This window comes from Carcharhinus amblyrhynchos, chromosome 18 (assembly GCF_965287045.1).
Source record: "Carcharhinus amblyrhynchos chromosome 18, sCarAmb.v2.hapA, whole genome shotgun sequence".
NCBI lineage: Eukaryota > Metazoa > Chordata > Chondrichthyes > Carcharhiniformes > Carcharhinidae > Carcharhinus > Carcharhinus amblyrhynchos.
Window position 1 is genome coordinate 11,780,373 of NC_137341.1, and position 27,075 is coordinate 11,807,447.

Sequence of the window (27,075 nt, forward strand, 5' to 3'; positions counted from 1 at the left end):
GCCATATTTGATTGTGACACGCCCTTGTGTTCGGTGGGGAGTACAGGAAGGGGGAGTGAGGTCAGTTCCCTACTTCTAATCATTACTCTATGACTCTTTGGGTGGAATTTCACCAAAGTTTGTCAGAGTGTCAGGATTGACAGAAAACCGATGTGTGTCTCTCCAGATGCACTGCCGAGTTTTCAGACCAGATTTTCCAGCATTCAGTACACAGAGAATCTGGGAGCATGACTTACTCTGACTCCATGACCAGAAGGTTTCTCTTCAGTCTTGGGCCAGTGCCTCAGTTAGTGCAGCAACAAGGAGCCATAATTGATCTTGACATCCCCTGTGTTTGGTGGGAGGGTAGGGGAGGGGAAGTGAAATTGGTTCCAGGGTTGGGGTCTGATAGAGCCGGTAAGGCTGGCGCCATGGAGATCTGGGTGGCATCTTTAAAAGGCACCTCAATCAGCGCTGGAATTAAATTCCCCCTCAACCATGGATATGGAGGACTGCCTCCATAAGCATCAGAGGAACACTCTGCACCACAGATAAGGGGAACTCCCCCAATAGAGCTTTCCAGTGGACCCACCCACCACTGCCTGGCACAGGTTGGCATTTCCAGGGCACTGCCCAGACATATCCCTCTCCCCCAGTGGGTGCCCCTTGACTGATTCGCATTCTTATATAGCTGTTGCAAACCTCACTGGCAGGGACGTACCAATACTTAATGAGGTGGGATCATGTGGTTGGGAAGATCTTTAATAATATGCTAATACACTAAAACATATGAAACTGAGGTCCCCACCCTTTGTGGGCAGGAATCTCGTTACGTCACCAGCAAGGAGCAGGGAAAACTGGGAAATGAAATCTCACCGACAAGAATCTTGTTTGCTGACTCTCGTGGGATTTTGTGTCCGTGTAGCTGTTCATGTTCACTGCAAACATGGGCACAAAATTCCGCCCCTCCCCTCCAGCAGCATAAGTAAGCATTACATCTCCCGATCTCTCCCCATTGCTGCCTGGGTTCACAGGAAAGAAGTGGCACTCTGTGGTAGGTATGAACCTCATCGTACCCTGGCAGCACTTGGCACCTTGAGAACAGCAGGAGAGAGACAGAGATGTTCCAAATATCCACAGAAATAAGCAGAAAGGAACAAAAGAATGAAAGGAATGGGCTTGCCTTTAAATACCATTTCTCACAGCTTCATCAGCTCCCAAAGTGCTTCACAGTCAATGAAGTCATGTAGGAAATGTAGCCAACCTTTGCACAGCAAGATCCCACAAACAACAGCTTGATAGTAATTAGATAATGTATTTAACAATGTTGGTTAAGGGGTGAGTATTAACCAGGACATTTGGGCGATAGCCCCTGTTCCTCGTCAAAATAGTGCCATGGATATTTTAAGTTCACCTGAGGGAGCAGATGCCTCGGTTTATTATCTCATTCGAAGGTTAGGACCTCCAGCAGTGCAGCACTCCCTCAGTACTACACTGGGACTGTCAGCCCATAGTATGTGCACATGTCTCCGCGGTGAGACTTAACCCATGACCTTATGCCTAGTGGCAAGATTGCTCCCAAAGGAGGTACAGCTGACTTAGCTAATGTCAATGTCAAGTTCTTGTAGCTGTGTCCCTTCTCTAGAGACTGATGCTGGATGTAAGCCTTGAAGTAAAATTGACCTGCTTCAGTCAGATCAGCAGTGGCAGATTGCCAGAAAGAAACTGATGTCAGTGGTAAATCGTTTCTGGTCTATCCTTCTGGTAACAGTCTTAACATGACTTTATCCTGTCCTTTCCGCCGATTGCAGAATAACCACCTCTGTCCTTTAATTCTGATATCAGGGCTGGGACTGTCATGAATGTTTTTGAATTCCGCTATCAGAGTAAAATGTGGGTCAGAAACCCACATTGTCAGGGATATTATTCCTGATTGCCTTGCTTTGTTAGAGAACTAAATGTGCTGTGATGCCTCATGGTTGGTGCATTGATGTTTGCACCATAGTGACATTTCCTTTATTGTGGAAGAAACAGTGAGCAGAATTTTCTGTTTCTCAGTGGGTGTCTCACTCACTGCCTGAGAAAGTGGCAAGACACCTGTGCTGAGTCTGAGGAGGAAGGCCCACGGTACTTTCTGCCCATCAGGCAGTTAGGGTGAACAGCGCTGGCCTTTCTCCCAGACAGAGCATCCTGGAAGATGACCTTTTCGCCCACCAAGAGCTGTTGGCCAATCAAAGGCCAGCACAACAGAGAAGGCCATGGCTGCAGCTGGAAGAAGAGCCTCTGGAGAGTGAGGATCACAGAGCGACCCTGGAGGAGTGCTGGGGGGAGGGGGGGCAGCTTGTCCTCCATCATGCACAGATTCCACACACGGCCCACACAGCTTTACCAGTTGTGCAGGCCACATATCAAGAGGGCAGCCTGGTGCTGGGAGCAGATATTGGTGCCAACACCAACCCACCAAATCCTCAGGCCCACACACCTCCTTCCTCACCTTGTGGGAGGGAAGAGGATTCCAGCTAATGTTTGTGTTTTTGCGCTGATTTGCTATTGAATGTTTATGTTAGCGTCCAGTATCCTGCTCATTACTGTGTGGGACATGTCTGCACAGGAACTAACGGCACCCCCCCTCCATGGCATTGTAATGGACAGCATCATCTGAGGACAATCTTGCAGGGATAATTGAAATGTGGTAGATGAACTCAAAGCCATCAGGCGTCTGAATGGACCTACCTCATAATAAGTTGATCTTTCTCTACTTCCTAGCTATGACACTATATTCTGCACCCTCTCCATTCCTTCTCTTTGTCTGTCTGGTGTGCAAGAAACAATAATTTTCAATGTACATGTGACAAAAGTAAACTGTCATGATTCTTACTAACATTCTCCACCCCCAAAAGAAATAACCTTACAATTGTGCAAGCATGAACTTACAGCTTGTAGGCTCTCCGGGGGCTCAGTTATACACCTCTTACATGAAAACAAAACATTTTGCCAATCACTAAGAAACTGAATCTGTGAGTTAATGGCCATCCTACCAGTGGAAAGTTTTTACTCATTTACTCTCACAAACCCTTCGTAATTTTGAACACCTCCATCCAACCCATAACCTCCTCTGCTCTCAGGAAAATACTCCCAGCTTCTCCAGTCTTTCCACATGAGTGATATTCTTCACACCTGGTTCTAATCCAGTCAATCTTTTCTGTGCTGTCCCCAAGGCTTTGACCTGTTCCCTATTGTGTGGTGCCCAAAATTGAACACAATACTCCAACTGAGGCCTAACTAATGATTTTGTAAAGATTGAACATAATTCCTTTGCTTTTGTACGCTGTGCCTCTATTTATAAGCCACAGATCCCACAGACATTTTCAGTCGTCTTAACAACCTGGCGGAGTATGTTTTTTAAGTTGAATTTTTATTTGAAATTTGCTCAGTACCATTGCAGAGAAGAAAGAAAAAAACTTGTCTTTCACAATCTCTGCTACACAGTTAATTAATTGACTTTGTTTCACTTTTTTTAAGTGTAGCAAGAAGGCAGGAAATTGCAACAGGCAATCAACAATGTCCTTACTATAAACGGCAATGGAATAATTGTCCAGGTGTTAGTTGAGGTATAAATATTGTCCGGGACTCTGGAAGATGATCTCTTTTTTTGAATAACCCCTTGGGGTCTTGTGCGTCCATCTGAGTGGACAGATGTGGCCTCAGCTCATCTGAAGGACAGAACCTTCCACAATGTAATATTTCTTCAGTAGTGCACTAGTGGGCTAACCTAAGTTGTATGTGCAAAGCACAGGCATGACACCACCGCCTTCTGAGTGAGAGACAAGGTGGCTCCCACTAAATCATAATGATGATAAGATGACAAGTGAATGGGAACCATTCCATATGGAGCATTTTGAGATGAAACTTGCTGTCTCCTCACACATTTGAACTTGTTCAGATCCCAAATATTTGGAACTGGTTTCTGGGCCAAAGTGGACATGTTTACAATGCTTGGATTGACCAAGATTTAAGACCTTCCTTTGTATAGTAAACAGCATAAAGAGAATAAGAAAGAGACACTGTTTACATGTGTCATGGTACTTGGAATTCAACTATAACAGTAAAAGGAGAAAACTCTGTCCTCATTGACACTGTAAGAAAACTGTTCAAAATTCCAAACCTCACACCATCCAATGGCACTTAAGGATCTTGTAAATGAAAGAATTATATAAGTCAAGGGTGATGAATGAACTCAGCTGTCATTGTATCGCTTCAGCTCCCAAAAATGGTCTTTCTGTTGGATGGAGCTTCAGTTGTTTGAAATCTGCTCCAGGCTTTTGTAAATACTCAAAAGGCAAGACAAAGTGATGGAACCACCAGGAATACATCCAGCCAGAGTTGGCAACACAAGTGGAGTGGGAATTTGATCATCAGCAACTCTACATCCTTTAGTTCTCTTTCACTTTTTCACTTTCAGTGTTTTAGGATATTAAATTTGCTGGACTTAGGCAAATCTGAGAAAACTAAGCCTCTGGATTCCAGCAGGCCTGTGCAAAGATTAATTCTTGAAACATAAAATCTTTGCCTTACCCTTTGATGTAGATGCGGGGAACTACTCCCTCCTGTACACCATTGTGGGTGTACCTACACTATGCGGACTGCAGCGCTTCAAGAAGACAGCTTACCACCACCTTCTCAAGGGCAATTAGGGACAGACAATAAATTTGCTGGCTTAGTCAGCAACGCCCACATCCTGAGAAAGAATGAAAAAGAACCAAGCTAGCTGGGGGTTGGGTGTGCTTGCCACTCACAACTTAAAATTGCAGCGGATCAGATGAAGGGAGGGAGAGAAGCTCCTGTTCTCTGTTTCAGCTGTCCCCTCCCCCTATTGGTTTCCATGGTGAAGTTAACATTGTTCATGTTTGATATTTTACAATTTCTGACAGCCTTATAACCAAGCAGCACATGAATGGATGCACTGTTTCAGCACATAACAAACAGCAATCCAACTCAACGCTTAGACTTGTAGAAAGGGAGGGTTCCAGTGCCTGCATTTTCTCAGGCAAAAAAGCAGAACAGAAAAGCGTACTTGACTTCACAAGCATTTAATGAGGCTTGTAACCTGACATGGGCCTGGCTTACTGCTCTGACCCTAATTAAAGATGACACTGAATTAGATAAACATTCTCATCGATGTGGCAGGTCTGAATATGTGACAAAAATATCGATACAGAGTTTGAGGATAGGCTAGCCAGGAGCAAAACCAATTGGCCCCTTGTCACTTTTTTGGCCTCGGCACACATACATACTGTTGAAATAACGCAAAATAGTTATGAGTGGACTGGTCATATAGGGAATCAGGTGGCAGACCCCAGTCAATGGATAAAGGATTCTCTCTGTTTTTTTTCCACAGGAATACCAAAGAATCGGATAAGTTCCCACATGAAAGGTTTTTAAACAAAATGACAGCAAATGGGGGTTAGAGTAATATATCAGCTCGTAGGGTGGACTGATTAAAGGACAAAAAAAACAGAGGCTGGAATTCTCCGGTCTTACTCATCTCACTACCACTGCCAATGAGGACGGGGAATTTGGCGCTCAGCCAAATCGCTGTTCACAGCAGTGGGACTGGATAATCCCAGCCGCAGGCGAGGCTGGAGAATTCTTACCAGAAGGTAGGAATAAACAACTGATTTTCAGGTTGGCAGGTTGTTACCCAACGAGCTTCCAGTCTCCAGGGACCTCAGCCATTTACAATCGACATTGATAACTTAGATGGAGGAACTGGGTGCTATGTATCAAGATTCGTTGATGAAACAAAACTTGGTGGGAAAGTGAGGAGGATGTAAAAAGGCTGCAAAGGGATATTGGCAGGTTAAGTGTTTGGAGAAGGAGGTGGAAAATTGGAGTGTAATCTGGAGAACTGTGAGGTAGAAAAAATAGAAAAATCTGAATATTTTTTAAATTATGAGAAACTAATAAATGTTGGTAATCAAAGAGATTTGGAGGTCTTTATACACAAAACACATGCTGGCACAGGAAGCAATTAGGAAGGACATGGTATGTTGGCCTTTATTACAAGAAGTTTGGAATACAAAGAATAAGGAATTTTTTAAAATAGTATTTTCATGGATGTGGGCGTTGCTGGCTGGGCCAATATTTATTGTCCGTCCCTGAGGACATTTAGAAGTCAACCACATTGCTGTGAGTCTGGAGTCATATGTAGACCAGACCAGATAAGGATGGCAGATTTCCTTCCCTAAAGTATATTCGTGAACAAGATGGGTTTTTACAACAATCAACAATGGTTTCATGAGCAGCGTTATTTCAGATTTTTATTGAACTTAAATTTCATCATCTGCCATGGTGGGATTTGAACCCAGGTCTCCAGAACATTACCTTGGGTCTCTGGATTACTAGTCCATGGCAATACCACTATACCTTGCCTCCCTGGAATTGCACAGGCTTGGTGAGATCACACCTGCACTATTGTGTTCAGCTTAGGTCCCTCTATCTAAAGAAAGATTTTTAAAAATTAATTCAAGGAATGTGGACCTCACTAGTTAGACAAACATTTATTGGTTATCCCAATTATTTTTTATTCATTTGTAGGACATGGGTGTCGCTGGCTGGCCAGCATTTACTGCCCATCCCTGGTTGCCCTTGTTCAGAGGGCAGCTGAGAGTCGACCACATTGTTGTGGCTCTGAAGTCACATGTAGGCCAATCTAGGTAAGGACGGCAGATTTCCTTCCCTAAACGAAACCAGATGGGTTTTTCTGACAATCGACAATGGTTTCATGGTCATCAGTACATTCTTAATTCCAGAGTTTTTATTTATTGAATTCAAATTCCACCATCTGCTGTGGTGGGATTCAAACCCTGGTCCCGAGAACATTAGCCGAGTTTCTGGATTAATAGTCCAGCGGTAACACCACCAGGCCATCGCCTCTGAGAAGGTGCCCTTGATAAGGTGGCAGTAAGTTGCCACCTTGGACCACTGTAGTTCATGTGTAGGTACACCCACAGTGCTGTTAGAGAGGGAATTCTCAGGATTTTGACCCAGTGACAGTAAAGGAATGGCAATTTATTTCCAAGTCAGGATGGTAAGTGGCATGGAAGGGAACCTCCAGGCGTGGTATCTGCTGCACTTGTCCTTCTAGATGGTAGTGATTGTGGGTTTGGAAGATGCTGTCTAAGGAACCTCAGTGATCTGCTGCAGTGCACCTTGAAGATGGTTCACACTTCTGCCACTGTGCATTAGTGGTGGAAAAAGTGAATGTTTGTGGGTGGAGTGAATTCATGACGAGAGTCAGTTGGATAAGGAATCAATAATTTAGGACTCAGATAAGGAGAAACTTCTTCAAAGGGTCGTGAACTTTGGAATTCTCTACCCCAGATGTTGCTCACTTACTGAACATATTGGTAGGTGTTAGGGATATGGGAATCAGGTAGGAAAGTGGATTGAGGTTAAAGAGTAACAATGATATTAAGAGGCACAGCTGACTCAAGAGGCTGTACAGTTTACTCAATGTCCTTTCTCTTATACTTTTACAGTCTAAGGTTTCATGTTCTAATCCTGTCATCTTTTAGAAGAGTCAGACCAACCTAGAAATGGTTGTTTATTAGCGTTGGAGCTTTCCAAAATGTTGGGTTGTGAGTATAAGGGACAATGTTTGGTCTAACGTCTATCTGCAGTGTACTGGCTGCCTGTTGCACTGCCTAGTCCCTTCAAGATTGCCATCAGGTTGCGTGTGCGTACATCTTAAAGGGAACACTGATATTAAGATGTTACATCCTAAACTCTGGAATTCTTTCCCTAAACCTCTCCACTTCCCTTCTCTCTTTTCAGACATTTCTTAAAATCTACTTCCAAGCCTTTGGTTATCTCCTTAGTGTCTCAGAATCAAATTTTATTTGAGGCGCTACTGTGAAAGCATCTTGGGATATTTTACTATGCTTTTGGCGCTATATCAATGCACATGAAGCTGATGTGACAGGCCTGTGCAATGGGACTGAACAGAAAGACAGTGCAGCAGCTTGCTTCATAATCCCTCTGTCATTAAATGCTCTCTGCAGCTCTGCAAGTTTTAGACTGGAATAGTTTTAACTGATAAAAATCCACTTTATCTGGGGAAAAACAATCTCTTTTTATCAGACAAGTAAATATCTGGTGGATGGTCTTAAAAAGGCCTTGTGTCCACAGGATGCCTTAACCGTTGATGTCAGAGTTTTACTGTACCTAGCAATCCCCAGGAAGATTAATCTCAAACACAAATGAAGAATTGAAAAAAAAGTAACAAATTTATTAATAATTTTAACTATTTAATTACAAATCTGAATCTGACCAAACATAGAATACAGTTGTACGAAGAGGATAGTTTCACCATCAAGTACACATTTTTAGATGGCAGACAAAATTCAGGAACAAATTTAAAAATGTTCACCCAACCATTCCTGGGGCCAGGGTGGGTTGTTTAAAGGAGCAACATAGGTGGGAAGAACTGAAATTTGGAGATTGTAGGAAACCTAACTCCCACGGGTTACAAACCTCTTTGGTCATTTTTGGAAATCCTGACACTTTTGGGGAGTTTAGTCTGTATCTTGAGGGCTTGGATAGTAATCTAATACGAATTAGGGAAATGTGCAGCCTACAATATATTTCCCTCATCCATTCCCGTGCCACTGTTGGGCAACAGGACATTCTGAGAGCTTGGCATTCAGCTTAATGGGACTGTGAGAAGTCTGCGAATTCAAAGGCAACTCCTAGGATGTAATCAACAGTAACAAATACAGAAAATGCTGGAAAACCTCAGCAGGTCTGACAGCATCTGTGGAGCGAGAATAGAACTAATGTTTTGAGTCTGGATGAGCCTTTGTCAGAGCTCAATGTTAACTGTTACAGTGGGGGAGTGGAGGGGAGCCGATATTGACAAAGATGTCATGGACAAACAGAACGTAGGGAATGTAAATGGTGGTCTAATCATGGCTAAGAAGGGTGCTGGTAGCAGCACATAATAGATCAGAATGTGTAAATAGTAGAACAAAGGTAAGCAGTGTGTTAAAGGACGATGGGCAGCACGGTGGCACTGCTGCCTCATGGCGCCAGGATACCGGGTTCAATTCCTGGCTTGGGTCACTGTGCAGAGTTTGCATGTTCTCCCTGTGTCTGCTTGGGTTTCCTCCGGGTGCTCCAGTTTCCTCTCAAACAGCCCGAAAGACGCGCTGGTTAGATGCATTGGCCGTGCTAAATTCTCCCTCAGTGTACTTGAACAGGTGCCGGAATGAGGCAATCAGTGGATTTTCACAGTAACTTCATTGCAGTGTTAATGTAAGCCTACTTGTGACATTAATAAATCAACTTTAACTTTTAACCAGAAACAGGTGACAGCTGCTAGTGGGTTGGTGGCAGGGAGAGAGACCATTGGAACAAGATGGAAAGTAAGATTATTAAAAAGTGGACAAATGAAGAAATGAAAATTGAAAGTAAAAATAAATAAGATAAAATAAAATAAATGGAAAGGTGGGGAGAGAGTTTATGCCCTGAAGTTGTTGAACCAAAAATTCAATCAAAACAGTGAGTTTCAGACAAGCAACTTAAAGTGGAGAGATCGAGAAAGCTTTGGGCTTAGTTGACTGAAGGTACAGCTGCCAGTGGTGGGTAAATCATAGAATCCCTACCATGCAGAAGGAGGCCATTCAGCCCATCAAGCCTGCACCAACAACACAGACTCTATCCCCGTAACCCCATTTACTTACTAATCTCCCTGACACTAGGGTCAATTGAGTATAGCCAGTCAACCTAAACCGTGCATCTTTGGATTGTGGGAGGAAACTGGGGCACCCGGAGGAAACCCACACAGACATGGGGAGAATGTGCAAACTCCACACAGACAGTGACCCCCGAGGCCAGAATTGAACCCTGGTCCCTGGCTCTGTGAGGCTGCAGGTGCCACCAGCAAGTAGAGGATGCACAAGAAGTCAGATGTAAAGGAATACAGAGTTCATGCAAGTTGTAGGACTGCAGAATGTTACAAAGGAGGAGGAAGCAAGACTATGAAGGAATTTAAACATAAGGGTGAGATTTCTTTCATTGAGCTATTGACTTGGAAAATATTGCCAAAATGTTTGACTTTAAACAAGTAAAAATAACAGTGAGAACAGGAAATGAGTATCCAAAAAGAGTTTAAACTATTGGTCTCTGAGCTTTAGTGGAAAGGGGATCAGGTGTGGTGAAAAATACTCTTCTCATTCATTACAAGCTCAAGTGTCACTGTTGGTATGAATAAATTCTACCCCAGAGGGGGGATATAAGAAGGCCATTCAGCCCATCGTACCTGCACTGGCTCTTTTAAAAGAGCTACTGTATTGGTCCCACTCCCCTGCATCTTCCCCATAATACCACACATTTTTCCATTCTCCTTCCCATACAACTCCCTGTTGATAAATACTATTGAACAGGCTTTCACCATCTTTGTAGGCAGTGCATTCCAGATCAGAATGAATCAGAGTAAAAGCAAATTCTCTCCATGACCCACCCTGCTTTCCCCACAATCCTGCTTCCCACGACAGATCTTTTCCCAATTTTTGTAAATCGGAGTCCCCTGGTTACCAGCCTTTCTGCCAGTGGAAACTGTTTCTCATTACTTACTTTAGCAAAACCCCTTATGATTTTGAACAACTCTGGTAAACTTTCCATTTTGAGAAGAACATCTTTAGCTGCTCTCGATTCCCCACATATCCTCCACCCTTGCTGCTGTTTGAGGTGAATCTCCTCTGCACCCCCTCGAAGGCCTTGACATCCTTCCAAACTGGACAGTGAAGCTGGGATCTACTTTACTGGGAGCTGTACCATTACTGTTAGACCACAGGCGGCAATCTGAGTAACCTAGGGTGACATGAGTGTGGGGCACAGCTGTATAAACTGTTAACACTCATCTTGTTTTCTTTCTTTGCAAGATCAAAACAAGATTCATCTGTGATATGAGGTGATTTGGCAAGATGTCACAAACCAAAACATGATAGATACTAAGGGTGGAATTTGCTGATAGGCCACGCACTGAACCTGACGGGGGACAAAAAGTCAGAAACCTGCTGGCACTAAACGATGTCGCAATCCTCCCAATGGTGGGTTAACGGTGGCAGGAGACACATACACCATTTCGTTCATTTCCATCTCATGAGTGTTGATTAAAGCAGCTGTCCCCTGGCATCCTGTCAGGCTTTCCAATCTTGTGTCACATCAGAAATCCTATCAGTGTTAATACGGCCCTCATTTTGCCCAAAACGTCAAGGTAAGTGCAACACTGCCATACCTCTCCTGAGGCACTGTTCACCACTCTGCCAAGACAAACCAGTTCCTGCCCTCCATCTCTATGCCAAACTGGTCTTCATTGATAGCACTGTGCTGCTGGAGTTAAGCAGTACAGAGGTCTCCCCCCACCCCCGGTGCCACACACCAGTGTCTAACTGGACAGCACTGTCCTGTGGGACTCATGCATCCACTGCAACAAAGATCTGAAGTTTGGCCGGGGTGGGGAGCAAGCAGAGAAGATTGGGGAGTTCTGGTGGCCTGACAATGACACAGGGGGGGCAATGTGGAAGGAGGTATGTGCAGGGGGGGCGCGGAGTGGAAGGGAGCACACGAAGGCAGGCAGAGAGGTATGGAGGTGGATAGGTGGATGAAGAAAACAAATAATGAAAGACCAAGAAGAGGGAAGCTGGACCCTGACAAGACTGCTTGAAAAGCTCATACACAACTGCATCAAAGGGACACCATAATGATACAGGAAGGGGACACACAGATTCCAGCTGCATTGGACCAAGTGGGCATAGGCACCTTGCGGGTGATGGGATGGGTGGGGAGGATGGTGGAATCGTGGAACAGATTTCTCCTTGAGGCTGCGAGTCTTTTCCCTCTGGACATCCTGCAGGATCTGGTGAATTCAGGTGGGCTGAAGAGAGTGATCAGAGTATGCTGGACTGGTATTTAAATACGGCACCAGGATCTTCAAACTAAGGATGGCAGATGAATCAGCTGGTCAGGTAACTCAGAGGGGAACTGGCTTGTGCATAATTAATGATGTTCCAAGCACAGGATCTGCTGTGGGACCCCATCATTCTGGCCATCGAGACAGGCATCATTTGATCTGCCCACCTTCACATTTAGTCTCAAATAGGAGAATTCCACCCAAATTGACATCGCTATCATTGCACATTTTGAATGTTTGAACAGGGCTTGCAGCAGGAGCTCTGTACTCACGTGTAGTAAAGTCAAAAGCTACTTATTCTGGCTTTACCAATGAATGATTTATTATCAATACTATATATATATATACAAAATAAGGGTCTGACAGAACTCATACACAAGTCTACTCTCATCTCCTCCCTGGCTCTGACTGAGGTTCCTCCCTTCCCAGGATACGCGCCCTTGCTCCCAATTGGCTAAGTTTCCCTCTCCATAGGGTCCGGCCAATCACATGGCCCTCAAAGAATTGCCCCCTTTAAAAGGGCCAGGTTATTTCTTTCCCCCTAATTCCTGAGTCCACTCGTGAAGGAAACAAAAGAAACATCATTGAACATTGGCATTCATGGCACATCCCCAGGAAGAACTCATTCACAAAGTCAATTAGTCTGGAGACGTTCGGACTCTGGAGGAACGTCCCAACTTGGTATTGGGTCTTTCCGTGAGTTTAGAATCCAGGCAGATGTAAAAAGCAAATTCATCAATCAGGGCTTAACATCCTCCTCAGTTGCTTCTACCTTCCCAGCTACAGAAACCGTGGGTTGCCTCTGCACCACATTAACAACAGGAATCCCTGGATCACCACAGGACACAGCTGTTGATTCCCTGGATCAGGGCTAACCCTCTGCCTCAGATGATCCACATTTTTTTTTACATGGTGATCTTGTACTTCTAAAATGTAGGAGACCAGTCCCATTCTTTTGACAATTTTACCAGCAATCCATGTCGGTCCTGCTGCAAAGCTCCCAGCCAGAAATAAATCATCAACCTGGAAAATTCTGTCCTGTTTTATTTCTGAGAGGCTTGCTCCACCCTCCCTTCAAATCTGGAAAGACCAAATCCAGACAGCCTTGTAGGCAGCATCCCATTAATAACTCAGCTGCTGTAATCCCTGTGGTCACATTCAGTATGATATTGTATCACAACTAGAAACTTGCCAAATGAAAAAGCAGTGGCCAGTGATCTTACTTTTTCATCCACGATTTGAATGTTTGTCCAGCTCCTTCTGTTAACCCATTGGAAGCTGGGTGGTAAGGAGCTGACCAAACGTGACGAATGTTGCCGTTGTGACTCTAAGGTATCATGCTGTGCTCCATGATCACTGACAGCCCTATTGCATCCATCAGTTGTGCTGTGACAGTGTGCAGATGTGACGAACCTGGTCAACAGCGTGGGCTCATGCTGATAGATGAGTGGCAAGGCAGCAAGTGGCTGGGATAATGAGCCTGGTCCTGTTCACTGTCCATCCACACAGAGCACCAAGGGAAGAGTCATATCCACATTTTGCAGCTAAGGTGCGAGACCTGGCTCATACCACTGCTTCAGCATTGAGGCGTATATGTGTAGGCAGATCTTATAGGCACACATGGAACAATGTGAATGAGCACTGTGATGCACAACAGTGAAGAGCAATATTCCTCCACGCGTTGTAGACTAACATAAATTCATGTTAACATTGCAGTCGAAAAGAGCAAAGGGTGCTTAGACTGGGCATGGGTCAGCCTGGCTGAGACACATCTGACCTGTGGGACAGATGGAGATTGCCTGGCTGCCTGAACAGTTGCCTGTTAGCAGCTGATAAAGGCAGGTGCTGAAATCATTTGGAACATGGTGGCAGTGTTGGAGGTCATGATCTCAGTTCATTGAGCGTAAAGGGACATAGACATGAGGAGGAGTGTAATGATGGGGTTGTGTCATACAGGAAACTCAAGCATGGTGAGATGCAATGGTGCACATCAGAACGTGCTTTCACTATGAAAAGGGCTCTACCTAAGTAACTTCTCTTGTGTTTCACACAGGTCCTAGCTCTGTTCCCTCATGTCTCACATCACCAACATTCACCCCCTCCCCTCCTGACATCCCCCTCACTTCCTGGCCGGATCATTCCTTAAGCATCAAGAGATGTCCTAGGAGATGGTGTCAAAGGCAGAGACATCTGTACATAGTCCCGATCGGAGGAGGGAGGAATGTTGCATTGATGCTCCAGTGGATGGAATGTGAAGCCTCAGGAGTCACTTTCTGAGTAACAGTATTGGGAAAATCAGCAAAAGATGTGTGGACATCTGGCAGACTTCCCTGAGGCAGTGGAAATTCTAGCACTCAATGAATGAGTCCATCACTCATGAAACTTCAGTATGCAGATGACATCATCATCTCTGCTCTCTCAGAAGGCAATCTTCAAGAACTTGCCTGATGCCTTTGCAGAAGCATGCCAAAAAAGCCTCAACCTCAAAACAGATTCAAATCCTTTACCACCTACCCTTGGGCTGGATCCAGTCTCTCCTTCCATCAAGATTAATGGAGAAACCTTTCCAAACATGGAATATTTCCCCTACCTGGGGAACCACCTCTCATCTAAGGCTGACATTGGTGTGAAAATCTAACATTTTATCCAGTCCCCGAGTAGCAAGGATCAGAGTCTTTGATGACCGCAACATCCACACTGATACCAAAGTGTACAAGACAGTCATCCTCCCAACTCTCTAAACTGCCTAGAAATTTGGACTACATACAGACACCACCTCAAGACTCTAGAGAGGTGTCATCAATGCTGCCTGAGACAGATCCTCCACATCAGCTGGTGCAACAGGCATACTAACATCAGCATCCTTGAAGGAGTGAAGAACACCAGCATGAGGGCCATGGTCATCCAAAACCAACACCACTGGACTGGCCATGGTCATCCAAAACCAACACCACTGGACTGGCCATAGTCATCCAAAACCAACACCACTGGACTGGCCATGATCATCCAAAACCAACACCACTGGACTGGCCACGATCATCCAAAACCAACACCACTGGACTGGCCATGGTCATCCAAACCAACACCACTGGACTGGCCACGATCATCCAAAACCAACACCACTGGACTGACCATGGTCATCCAAAACCAACACCACTGGACTGGCCATGATCATCCAAAACCAACACCACTGGACTGGCCATGGTCATCCAAAACCAACACCACTGGACTGGCCACGATCATCCAAAACCAACACCACTGGACTGGCCATGGTCATCCAAACCAACACCACTGGACTGGCCATGATCATCCAAAACCAACACCACTGGACTGGCCATGATCATCCAAAACCAATTCCACTCGACTGGCCATGGTCATCCAAAACCAACACCACTGGACTGGCCATGGTCATCCAAAACCAACACCACTGGACTGACCATGATCATCCAAAACCAACACCACTGGACTGACCATGGTCATCCAAAACCAACACCACTGGACTGGCCATGGTCATCCAAAACCAACACCACTGGACTGACCATGATCATCCAAAACCAACACCACTGGACTGGCCATGGTCATCCAAAACCAACACCACTGGACTGGCCATGGTCATCCAAAAGCAACACCACTGGACTGACCATGGTCATCCAAAACCAACACCACTGGACTGGCCATGATCATCCAAAACCAACACCACTGGACTGGCCATGGTCATCAAAAACCAACACCACTGGACTGGCCATGGTCATCCAAAAGCAACACCACTGGACTGGCCATGGTCATCCAAAACCAACACCACTGGACTGGCCATGGTCATCCAAAACCAACACCACTGGACTGGCCATGATCATCCAAAACCAACACCACTGGACTGGCCATGGTCATCCAAAACCAACACCACTGGACTGGCCATGGTCATCCAAAACCAACACCACTGGACTGGCCATGGTCATCCAAAACCAACACCACTGGACTGGCCATGGTCATCCAAAACCAACACCACTCGACTGGTCATGGTCATCCAAAACCAACACCACTGGACTGGCCATGGTCATCCAAAACCAATTCCACTCGACTGGCCATGGTCATCCAAAACCAACACCACTGGACTGGCCATGGTCATCCAAAACCAACACCACTGGACTGACCATGGTCATCCAAAACCAACACCACTGGACTGGCCATGGTCATCCAAAACCAACACCACTGGACTGACCATGGTCATCCAAAACCAACACCACTGGACTGGCCATGGTCATCCAAACCAACACCACTGGACTGACCATGGTCATCCAAACCAACACCACTGGACTGACCATGGTCATCAAAAACCAACACCACTGGACTGGCCATGATCATCCAAAACCAACACCACTGGACTGGCCATGGTCATCCAAAACCAACACCACTGGACTGGCCATGATCATCCAAAACCAACACCACTGGACTGGCCATGATCATCCAAAACCAATTCCACTCGACTGGCCATGTGCTTGAGATATCAGAGTCCCAACAAATCTTTTCCACCCAACTCAATAAGGCTCCCGAACAAAGAAGCACTTCAAAGACATTCTGAAGGCTTACCTCAAAAAATGCAATATAGACATAAGGCCAGGGAGACGCTTGTTCAGAAAAAAACCTACCTGGAGGAACCTCCTGATTGAAGGGACACAATTCTTTGAGAACAACAGACAATAAGAGAAAGCCTGGAAAAGGAGTCTGAGAAAGGAACCCCAGCGACCTTGAGTCCAAGGACTGAACCCACCGCCCCAGAAACACCTGCCAGGTGCACGGTTGGAGATGTGGCTCTGGGATTGGCTCATCAGCCACACAAGGACCCACAGAACCCATGGCCAGTGATACGGAGTTTCTTAGGTGGATGATCATACGCGTTAGCGAGTGATCATTGAAGAAGCATCTTAGGCAGCTCCATACAGGACCTTTACTCTGTTTATTTGAATTTCTCTTTTTGGTTTCCAATCTGCTTCGCTGATGCAGCTGCAAAGTAAAATGATCATCGTGCCCTGGCCATCTGTATCATTTACATCTGCTCAGTCGGGTTTTTCTTTCTAGTGTTTGTTTGGTTCTGTCTTTTCTTTTACTCCGTAATTTTTATTCCACTACTTAGCCTCCATTGGAAGGTTAATTATTGGGCTGCAAAGTCTTTGTAAATTTGTTATAATTTCAGCTTAACAGTAATCCTCTCCAAAGGATTTTAAATTTAGATGAAGTTGTTTGTTATAATTTAGAGATGCAGCTTTTTCAAACACACAAGAAGAATGATTATTTTTCCACTATTACCAACCATTCTGTCTTTAACTGAACCAGGATGCACATTGGGTATCTGCTCAACTCATGGCAACAAAGCAGAAAGGGCCTAAAGGTCCTCGGACGGTTGGTGGCGCCCATCCACAGCCACCTGCCCCCCTCCCCCAACCACTACCCCGAGGAACATCACCACCACCCCCTCCTTCCCCACCATACAACCTCACGTGTATCAAGATTACATAGAGGGTGGTGTGAGGATGAAAATATTTTGTGGATTGCTATATGGGGGGGAGCGGTTTCCACCTCCACTTTTGGCAGCGGAAATGGAGGAAGGGACAGAGAATCTCAGGAAGTCCCAAAAGAGCTTTGATGTTAATGGAATTTCCCCGCATGGTTGTTCCCACCCCCACCAGTGACATACCAGAGTTCCTGCCATACAATGACTGGAAACTCATTTGAATTTATTTAAATATAGTCATACCCCTTGGAAGATCCGGCCCACCTCCAGTGGCTTCACACTGTCAAGAGAATGGGGAACTGGTGAACAGGACCCACCAGGGGCACATCAGTAAGTACTCCCCCCAGGGTGGATTATAACCAAGCAGAGGGCCAGTGCCAGGGAGGAGGCGATGGGGTTTCATATCTGCAGGGAAGGAGGGATTCTGAGTTTGGAGGGGTTCATTTATTTAATTAGTGACCAGAATTCTCTTATCTTCCACGCCCTGCCCACCACTGCCAGCAGGAATGGAGAATTTGGTGCTCAGCCAAGACATCATTCACTGCAGCGGGACTGGAGAATCTCAGTCTCAGGGAGGTCAGAGAATTCTGGCCGGTATCTTTGCGATATCAAGGCCCCCTTCCAAAATGCTAGCTTGATATTGTGGGACCCACCTCCAGGATTTCCTTTGACTAAACGTCAAACGATATGGCAGGAAAAGCCAGCAGAGGAACTGGTAGTGGAAACAGCAGTCTACACCCAACTTTTCCCATCTGAGTCGACACTTAGTCAAAAAATGAGAAAGTCCCGTTTATTACATTTGAGCTACCAGTGAACTGAGCTGCCAGTGAAAGTGAATCTGCACCCCACATTTTGGAAAATCTCAGCTTTGAGGTATTAAAACAACAGTTCAACTTCAGCCTTCCCATTGAGAAGCTGACCAAACCAATCCAATTGTGGTTTTACAGCTCACTTGATTTTGTTCCCCATCAGAATCAGCATTTCACCTGGCAACTTCAGCTAAAATTGCCTCCAATCGTTTCGGACTGGCGAGGGAATAGAAATGGTCAAATGGCGAATGTTGGAAGACTCAGAACTCAGCTGATGAAGGGGCAGCCAAAACCTAGTGGCTTTTGCTACCAAATAAACCTGTTGGACTTTAACCTGGTGTTGGAAGACTTCTTACTGTGTTTACCCCAGTCCAATGCCAGCATCGCCACATCATGTTGGAAGAGACATGGGTTTCCAAGGCTCTGACTGAATAATTCTTCCCTTGTATGTAACAATTCGTCAGTAGTGCTTTTGACATGGAAACTATTCACTTTTGGGCCTTCTCTCAACACTCCTGAATTGTGCTTCCTGTTAGTGGATCCACGGGCCTTGTAGCCAGACAGGAATCTTACGCTAATGGTGAACAGAATGTAGCCGCCATCAGAACTAACAATGTACTCTTTTAACTCCTAATTAGAAGCCCTGAAATTCTGGCAGGGCACTCCAACTCTCCTGCTTAGCTTTGGCAAGAGATGGATGGAATTTCTCAGGAAATGGCCTATCATTAGGATTCCCTGGCAGCCTCTCTGTCCTCCCACTGAAGTTATAGTGGAAAAGTGGGAAAACTCCCTCAGGATCTCGTGTGCCCACCATAGGTTGCTCCAAAGGAAAAGCACCAAACTGACTGAACACATATTGCTGGCTTTTGAATTGCTTGCAGCAGGAAAGCAATGTTTACGATATAATCAGATTTAATTAGCAATACAGTAATCAACTTTCATTAAGTGTTTTCTGAGTCCATCATTGCTAATATTTCTGAAAGTCACCCTTTAAATATAGTCGAGTGATAAGCCTGAAATATCCCTGAAAGTTTAGTGGAAGCAGAGGTGCAATATGTTATTCCAAATAAATTCATGCTTAGATCCTTTATAGCCAAAAACTGACTCTGGACTGAAGAAGAAGCTGTATAGGCAGGTGACCAAAGGTGTGGTCAAAGAGGTCGGTTCTCAAGGTCGAGGAAGATGGAGAAGCTGAGAGAAGGAGGTCATCATAGAATCCTTATAGTGCAGAAGGAGGCCATTCGGCCCATCGCTTCTGCACTGACCACAATCCCACCCGGGCCCTATTCCCATAACCCCATACATTTACCCTGCTAACCCCTCTGATACTAAGGGACAATTTAACATGGCCAATCCACCTAACCTGCACATCTTTGGACTGTGGGAGGAAACCGGAGCACGTGGAGGAAACCCACCCAGACATGGGGAGAATGTGCAAACTCCACACAGATAGTCACCCTGAGCCAGAATTGAACACGGGGTCCCACTGCTAACCACAATGCCACCATGCTGCCCTGATGGCACACCTTTCTGTTATATCTCTAACTTTGTTATTGTGATAAAAGATCATCAACCTAAAACATTCACTCAGTATCTCTCTGTACTGCTGCTGCTTGGTCTACTCACTATTTACAATATTTTCTATTTTAAATTACGTCACTGGTTTTGATGTTTTGACGATGGAGTGGAAGGTTGGGTGGGGGCAGGGGGGTGGGGGGGGGGGGGGAGGCGGTGGGGGTGGTGTAGATGCATGAGAGGCAGGAATCCGAAGTGAGAGTTTCCAGCTGGAAAACATTACAGATACGTCTGATGCCATAAAGGAATATAAACACAAGGGTGAGAATTTTAAGCAACACTTTTGGGGTGCCACCGTACACTTCCAGGAAAGCGTCAGCAAAAATGAAAAGATTGGCGGGTGGGGGGGTGAAATTTAGTTCCCATTTAGTAAACTGCTGAAATACTTAGGGAGGTTTTATTGCACAGTGGGTAGTGTCCTGCCTCTGAGTCAGAAGCTCTGGGTTCGAGTCCCACCCCAGGTCTTGGTGGCTAAGGAAGGCTGCCAAACAGGTTGAATATCAACCCTCAAAATCCTTCCAACACACACTAATGGCTGGAGACACTCCTGGTCGTCCATGCTTGATGCGGAGTGGCGTCCCTCTAGCTATAAGCCTCTGGCAACAGACTGGTGACCTGTTCCATGAAAAGTTAGTTATGGAAACAGACAAAAGTCTGCCTTGGGCACCACTAAGTCCAGGAAGAGAATCAACAAAACAACAGCTATGAGCAATCTCTCTCATTTTCCCTCCAAGGATGCAGAACAACAAAGAAAAACATGAAACGGTAGCCTTGAGTACTGGTATGTGAGAACTGAAGACATAATTAACACTGTAGCATTTATTTTAAGCACCAAAGCAAACTTTATAAAACAGCAGTCAGACAGATAGATAAGTTCCAGTCATAACATAAAGCACAACTAAAGTAAGTTGACACAGTTGCTTACTCCACATGTTATGATTAAGGTATTACGTTCAGATGTTTTTACTATGTGACATTGGGTAATTAACTAACGATTAATGGAAAGTTACAGAATAAATGCTGTAAGGTAGTCTTAGATCACTGAAGTGTACTTTAGGTGCAAAATTACCAGCATGAACAAACCAGCTTTCTCTGCAAAAAAGAGAGAAAACGCTAATCATAGCATATAATAATCTCATATTTCATTTCAACATGAATGTGATCCCAGAAAATGGCAGGGAAGCAGCAAACTCAACAAGAATGCATCCTGATGTCCACCAGACACAGATACAATATGATCAACAGGAATTGAGGTGGGTAAAGGGAGTCAAATTTGACCTAGAGAAAGAGGAAAAGAGAGGGAGATCGACAAGGAAGAGGCAATGAAGTATTTACATGTTCATCTCCAAGGTCATGGCATCCTACTGAAACAAGAATGTTTACAGCCTCTGCAAAAGCTGCAATTATCTGTGGCACAGCAGTTAGCACTGCTGCCTCACAGCACCAGAGACCTGGGTTCAACTCCAGCCTCGGATCACTGTCTGTGTGGAGTTTGCACGTTCTCCCCGTGTTTGCATGGGTTTCCTCCGGGTGCTCTGGTTTTCCCCCACAGTCCAAAGATGTGTGGGTTAGGTTGATTGGCCATGTTAAATTAACCCTAGTGTCAGGGGGATTAGCAGGGTAAATATAAGGGGTTAGAGAAATAGGGCCTGGGTGCGATTGTAGTCAGTGCAGACTTGATGGGCCAAATGGCCTCCTTCTGCATTGTAGGGATTCTATGATTCAATGATGTTTCAGCATATGTGAAGGTGTTTGGAAGCAAAATTACTTGGCAGAACCCAGTCACTGGCTTAAAATTGCACACAGGTTAGAAATTGATTCTGTTACCAAGTATTGGAGCAGTGTAATATTCCAACCTCCATTCCATGGATTTCAGAGTTTGAAGCAGGGACAGTGATGCTGTCTGGCACTTCAAGACTCTCCCTGGAAAGTACCATTGCAGTATCCATATCCATAAAATCCCTTCAGTGCAGAAAGAAGCCATTCGGCCCATTGAATCTGCACTAACTCTCCAAAAGAGCGTAGTACCTAGGCCCTCCCCTCCGCCCTTTCCTCCGAACGCCATGCATCTACCATAGCTAATCAACGTACGTCTGGATGGGGACAAGGAGAAAGGACTAGAGGACACAAGTGCTGCAAATGCCATTTATAGTGCCAACTTATTATGCACATTAGAGAGAATGAGGGATCTTGCAGCAGACAACACGAATATATCCTGGGATTATGGTTGTAAGTTAATGTGATGTCCATTGTCATGGTCACATAGGTACACCTTTCCCTTAAAGTTTATTTATTAGCGTCACAAGTAGGCTTACATTAACATTGCACTGAAGTTACTGTGAAAATCCCCTGGTTGCCACACTCCGACACCTGTTTGGATATACTGTGGGAGAATTTAGCATGGCCTACGCGCCTAACCAGCACGTCTTTCAGACTGTGGGAGGAAACCAGAGTACCCAGAGGAAACTGGCTTGCAGGCATGGAGAGAATGTGCAGATTCAGCACAGACAGTAACCCAAGCTAGGAACTGAACCCAGCTCCTTGGCGTTGTGAGGCAGCAGTGCTAATCACTGTGCCACCGTGCCGCTCTTCCCTGTAAATGTTCACAGAGGTCTGACTGCAAGGTGAGTACAGATTGTCTTTGACCTGTCTGGAATTGTTCTCCCTGAGGCTCCTCATACTTCCCATTTCCCCTACCCAAAAAACATAAGGAACAAAGGTTTGGTAAACTCACTGTCCCAGTATCGTGGACATACTGAAACAAAATGGTGCAACACTATGTGATGGGGGGAGGTGTTTGGATACAAGGAAAAGAAATTCACAAATGAACTCAAACTGTTGTTACAAATCTTACATTAAATGCAGGGGTGGCACAGTGCTTAGCAAGGCTGCCTCACAGCGCCAGAGACCCGCGTTCAGCTCCCTGCTTGGGTCATTGTCTGTGCGGAGTCTGCACATTCTCCCCAGGTGTGCATGGGTTTCCTCCAGGTACTCCGCTTTCCTCCCACAGTCCAAATGATGTGCTGGTTATGTGCATTGGTCATGCTAAATTCTCTCTCAGTGTACCCGAACAGGCACTGACATGTGGTGACTAGGGGATTTTCACAGTAACTTCACTGCAATGTTAATGTAAGCCTACTTGTGACAATAATAAAAATAAACTTGTTTTTAAACTTGGAACTGCAGTACCCAGCAACCCTGATCAACTATTTTATCCAGACGTGCTTCTGAAGGGAGCACTATGCCAATGACAATACCAAGCAAAAACTCTGCATGATAGAATTAATCCCAACTGAGGCACATTTCTTGCATCAGTCCAAAACCTTGCCAGAGCACTGATGAAGGTGTGAAATGAATCAATTAGGTGTTAGCGATCTGAAAGTCTATTTTAGTGAGTTGTACAAACAAACCATTGTACGGGTTTACTATTCCAACCATCAATTCATCCAGCTCCATTTCAGCTGTGAGCTCACGTACAGCTTGACATTAACAGAGTTTATGACGTTGTAAACTTTCCACACAAGTATCCCTTGTTACCTGTAGATGCACAACAAACTCCAGCTTTGGTCTCCAGAGCATTTCCAATTCAGTGGTTCAATGTCAGCAGTTTTGCACTCAATCTGAAGGCAACCACTGGAAAGACAACAAAATAACAGGAAACAAATTAGTAAAATTGCAAGCTCTAGTCATTCACATGAATTGCTCAATCACTAAAACTTACATGTGCTGCTAACCATAAAAATCCTCTGCATTATTCTTGTGTTGGTTACATTGAAACCTGATTATGTCACGTTGTACGTAATGAGGAAGTGAAGTCAGGGAATCATGGACGAGTTGGTTTTAATAGCAGCAGTAGGCAAGGAATACACAAGTGTTTTACGGGATGCTATTGCGATACTTCAAAAACCATGGAGCTCATATGCACAGTCAACATAGTTTTAGAGGCACTGGCTACTGGCTCTTCAATTCTTTGGCAAATGGCAGACAAATTACATCAGTGACTACAATATACTCGGATTTTCAAAAGGATAGATCCTTGCTTGCATTAGTGAACTGAAACTAAATAATTAATGTTAAATATTGAAAAGGATGGAGATCTCTACTCTGAAACCCTCTTCCATTAATCAACTGCTACAGAATAAATATGCCCCAATGCAAACACCAAACCAGACCAGCATCTACCCTGCACTGAGCAACTGACTGGATTCATTATGAATCATATTCATAACAACTCTCATCACTTCTTTTAAGAGATAATAGTTTCTAGTTCACATAATTTTTGAGAAGTCCGTGGAACTAACAACTAAGGACTCTTCCTCCCATCCCCCCAACAAGCCCTTTCTGCCTTCCTATCCAGCTTTCTCTGCTATCTCATACTGGCTACAATTCTACTGGCACTGGCAGTCCTCCAATGTCTGTTGGGAATGTGGTTGTCTCCTCTTATGTGAATTTAGATACTCACCTCTGCTCGGTTATTGAATTACTGGGAGCATCACAGTTAAATTCAATTCTCCCTTTCCCTACAGGGATCACTAAATAGCAATCAGGAATGGAATTTCTGACTAACGTTTCACCACCATCGATCATTAAACTCAACATGACCTGGCGATCAAGCTTTGGCCTTTCTAGTCTATGAGGCTGAGTACTTTATATATCATCTTTAATCTAGCAAAACCTCCAAAGTTGATTCACAGGAGCCTTATTGGACATAATTTAACACTGAGCCACCATAAAGAGATCTTAGGACACACCAAAAGCTTGGTCAATGCAGCAAATTTTACGGATTGATTTAAAGGAGCAGCGAGAGGGGGAGAGAGGTTTGGGGTGGGAATTTCAGAGTTTAGTGCCTACATAGCTGAAAACAGGGTCAGCATTGATGGAGCGTTGAAAATTGGGGTCTTCAGCGAATTGAAGGAGATGGTGTAGCGATCTCACAGGATTGCAGAGCTGAAAGGGATTATCAAGAGATGGAGGGGTGACAACGGTGGACTGAATTTTCATGAACTCAGGGCTGGGACCCACTTCTGGAATTCTAGATCCATTCCTGCCGTTTCTAACCCTTAATAATGCCTTGTAAGGGTGCATGCTGGTTTGGGATGTGAGCATGCACCCTGACTCTGTTGCAGAGACAGGTATGTCCTAGTCCTGTGTCATGGATCACGGCCTGTCAGAGATATTGTGAACCATAGTCTACACCAGTGGTCCTTATGAAAACCATATTGAAAAGTCTTCCTCATGCTTCCCAAGCCAAGGGATACTTCTCACCACACCCTGTGATCTCTCATGTGCCCTATGTAATGGGATGCTCCCTCATACCATCCAATCTGTATGGACCCTATGCCAAGCTATAGAACTCAAATACCGATTCATCCATTATACGCTGTATAGTACCAGTGAAAAGTATAATGACAATAGTATGTGTAAAAAAGGAAATACAAAACAATCATTAATTTCTAACTTTTCACTATCTTAAAAAATACTCTTTTTTATTGCAGCTCAATAAAAGTGTCAATCATGCAGCCTCTTTAAAGTATTAGAGTCATAGTCATAGAGTTATATAGTACAGAGGAGGCCCTTTGGCCCATCAAGTCTGCACCAATAAAACTACACTAATCCCACTTTCCAGCACTTGGCACGTAGCCCTGAATGACATTTCAAGTGTTCATCCATGTAGTTTTTAAAGGATGTGAGCTAAATCTCCTGCCCCTCACCTTAAAATTATGTCCCCTCATTACTGACCCTTCAACTAAGGGGAAAAGCTGCCTCCGATCCACTCATGTCCATGCCCCTCATAATCTTGTATACCTCAATCAGGTCTCCCGTCAGTCTTCTCTGCTTTAAAGAAAAACAACCTGAGCCTATCTAGCCTCTTCATTGCTCAAATGTTCCACCCCAGGCAACATCCTGGTGAATCTCCTCTGCACTCCCTCCAGTGCAATCACATCCTTCCTATAGTGAGGGAACTAGAACTGCACACAGAAATCCAGCTGTGGCTTAACCAAAGTTTTGTACAACTCCAACATAATCTCCCTGCTTTTCTAATCTATGCACGGCTGAAGGCAAGTGTGCCATATGCCTTAACTATTTTATGAACCTGTCCTGCCACCTTCAAGAATCTGTGGATAAGCATCCCAAGGTCCCTCTGTTCCTCAGATTCCGAGTGTCCTGCCATTCATTGAGTATTCCCTTATCTTGTTACTCCTTCCAGGATACATCACCTTGCACTTTTCAGGGTTAAATTCTATATGCCACTAATCTGTCCACCTGATCAACCCATCTACGTCTTCCTGCAACCTAAGGCTTCTTCTTCACTGTTAAGTACCCTGACGAACTTCGTGTCATCCACAAACTTACTTATCATCCCCTCCACATTCTCATCTGTAGTGTTCATATATATATATAATGAACAATAAGAGACCTAGCAGTGATCTGTGCGAAATGCACTGGGCACCAGCCTCAGTCACACAAACAGCCTTCTACTACCACCCTCTGTGTCTCCTAATACTAAGCCAGTTTTGGATCCAACTTGCCAAGTTACCCTGGATCCCATATATCTTTACCATCTTCATCAGTCTGTCATGTGGGACCTTGCCAAATGCTTTGCTGAAATCCATATAAAAACTACACCAACTGTGTTACCCTTATCCACACACCTGGTCCCCTCCTCAAAGAATTCAATCAAATTTGTTAGGCATGACCTCCCTCTAACAAAGCCATTCTGATTAGCTTTGATCAAACCTTGCCTTTCTAAGTGGAGATTAATTCTCTCCTTCAGGAATTTTCTCCAATAAGCCTGATAAAAACCTCCTATACTTCCTCACTCCCTATGTCAAACTGTTCAAGAACTTCACAGTCCCTCTCCCCGAAATCTGCACCTACATCTTCTTTCTCCTGAGTGAAAACAGATGTGAAGTATTTGTTTAGCACCCTACCAGTGTCCTCCAGCTTCATGCACATAGTGCCCCCTTGGTCACTGGTTATCCTCTTCCCCATAATATTCTTATAAAATATCTTGGGATTCTCTTTAATCTTACCAGCCAGTGCATTTTTATGCCCCTTCTTTGCTCTTCTAACTACTCTTTTCAGTTCCACCCTGCACTTTCTATTCTCCACTATGGCCTTTGCTGATTTGCTCCCTTTGTACCTGCTGAAAGCCTCTCTCTTCCTTCTTAGCGAGTCCTGAATATTCCCAAACATCCAGGGTTCTCTGGGTTTGTTGCTCCTACCTT

General features: G+C 44.8%; 1 protein-coding gene across 1 annotated transcript in view; it reads right to left on the reverse strand.

The window, feature by feature from the left end:
* The window catches only part of LOC145354849 (uncharacterized), an 87,081-nt gene that overhangs the window by 41,243 nt on the left and 18,763 nt on the right, over window positions 1-27,075 (reverse strand). Inside the window, exon 2 of the mRNA XM_080206386.1 lies at window positions 23,384-23,479. Coding sequence (XP_080062512.1) covers window positions 23,384-23,479 — 96 coding nt within the window. The remainder of the gene's footprint in view (window positions 1-23,383; window positions 23,480-27,075) is intronic.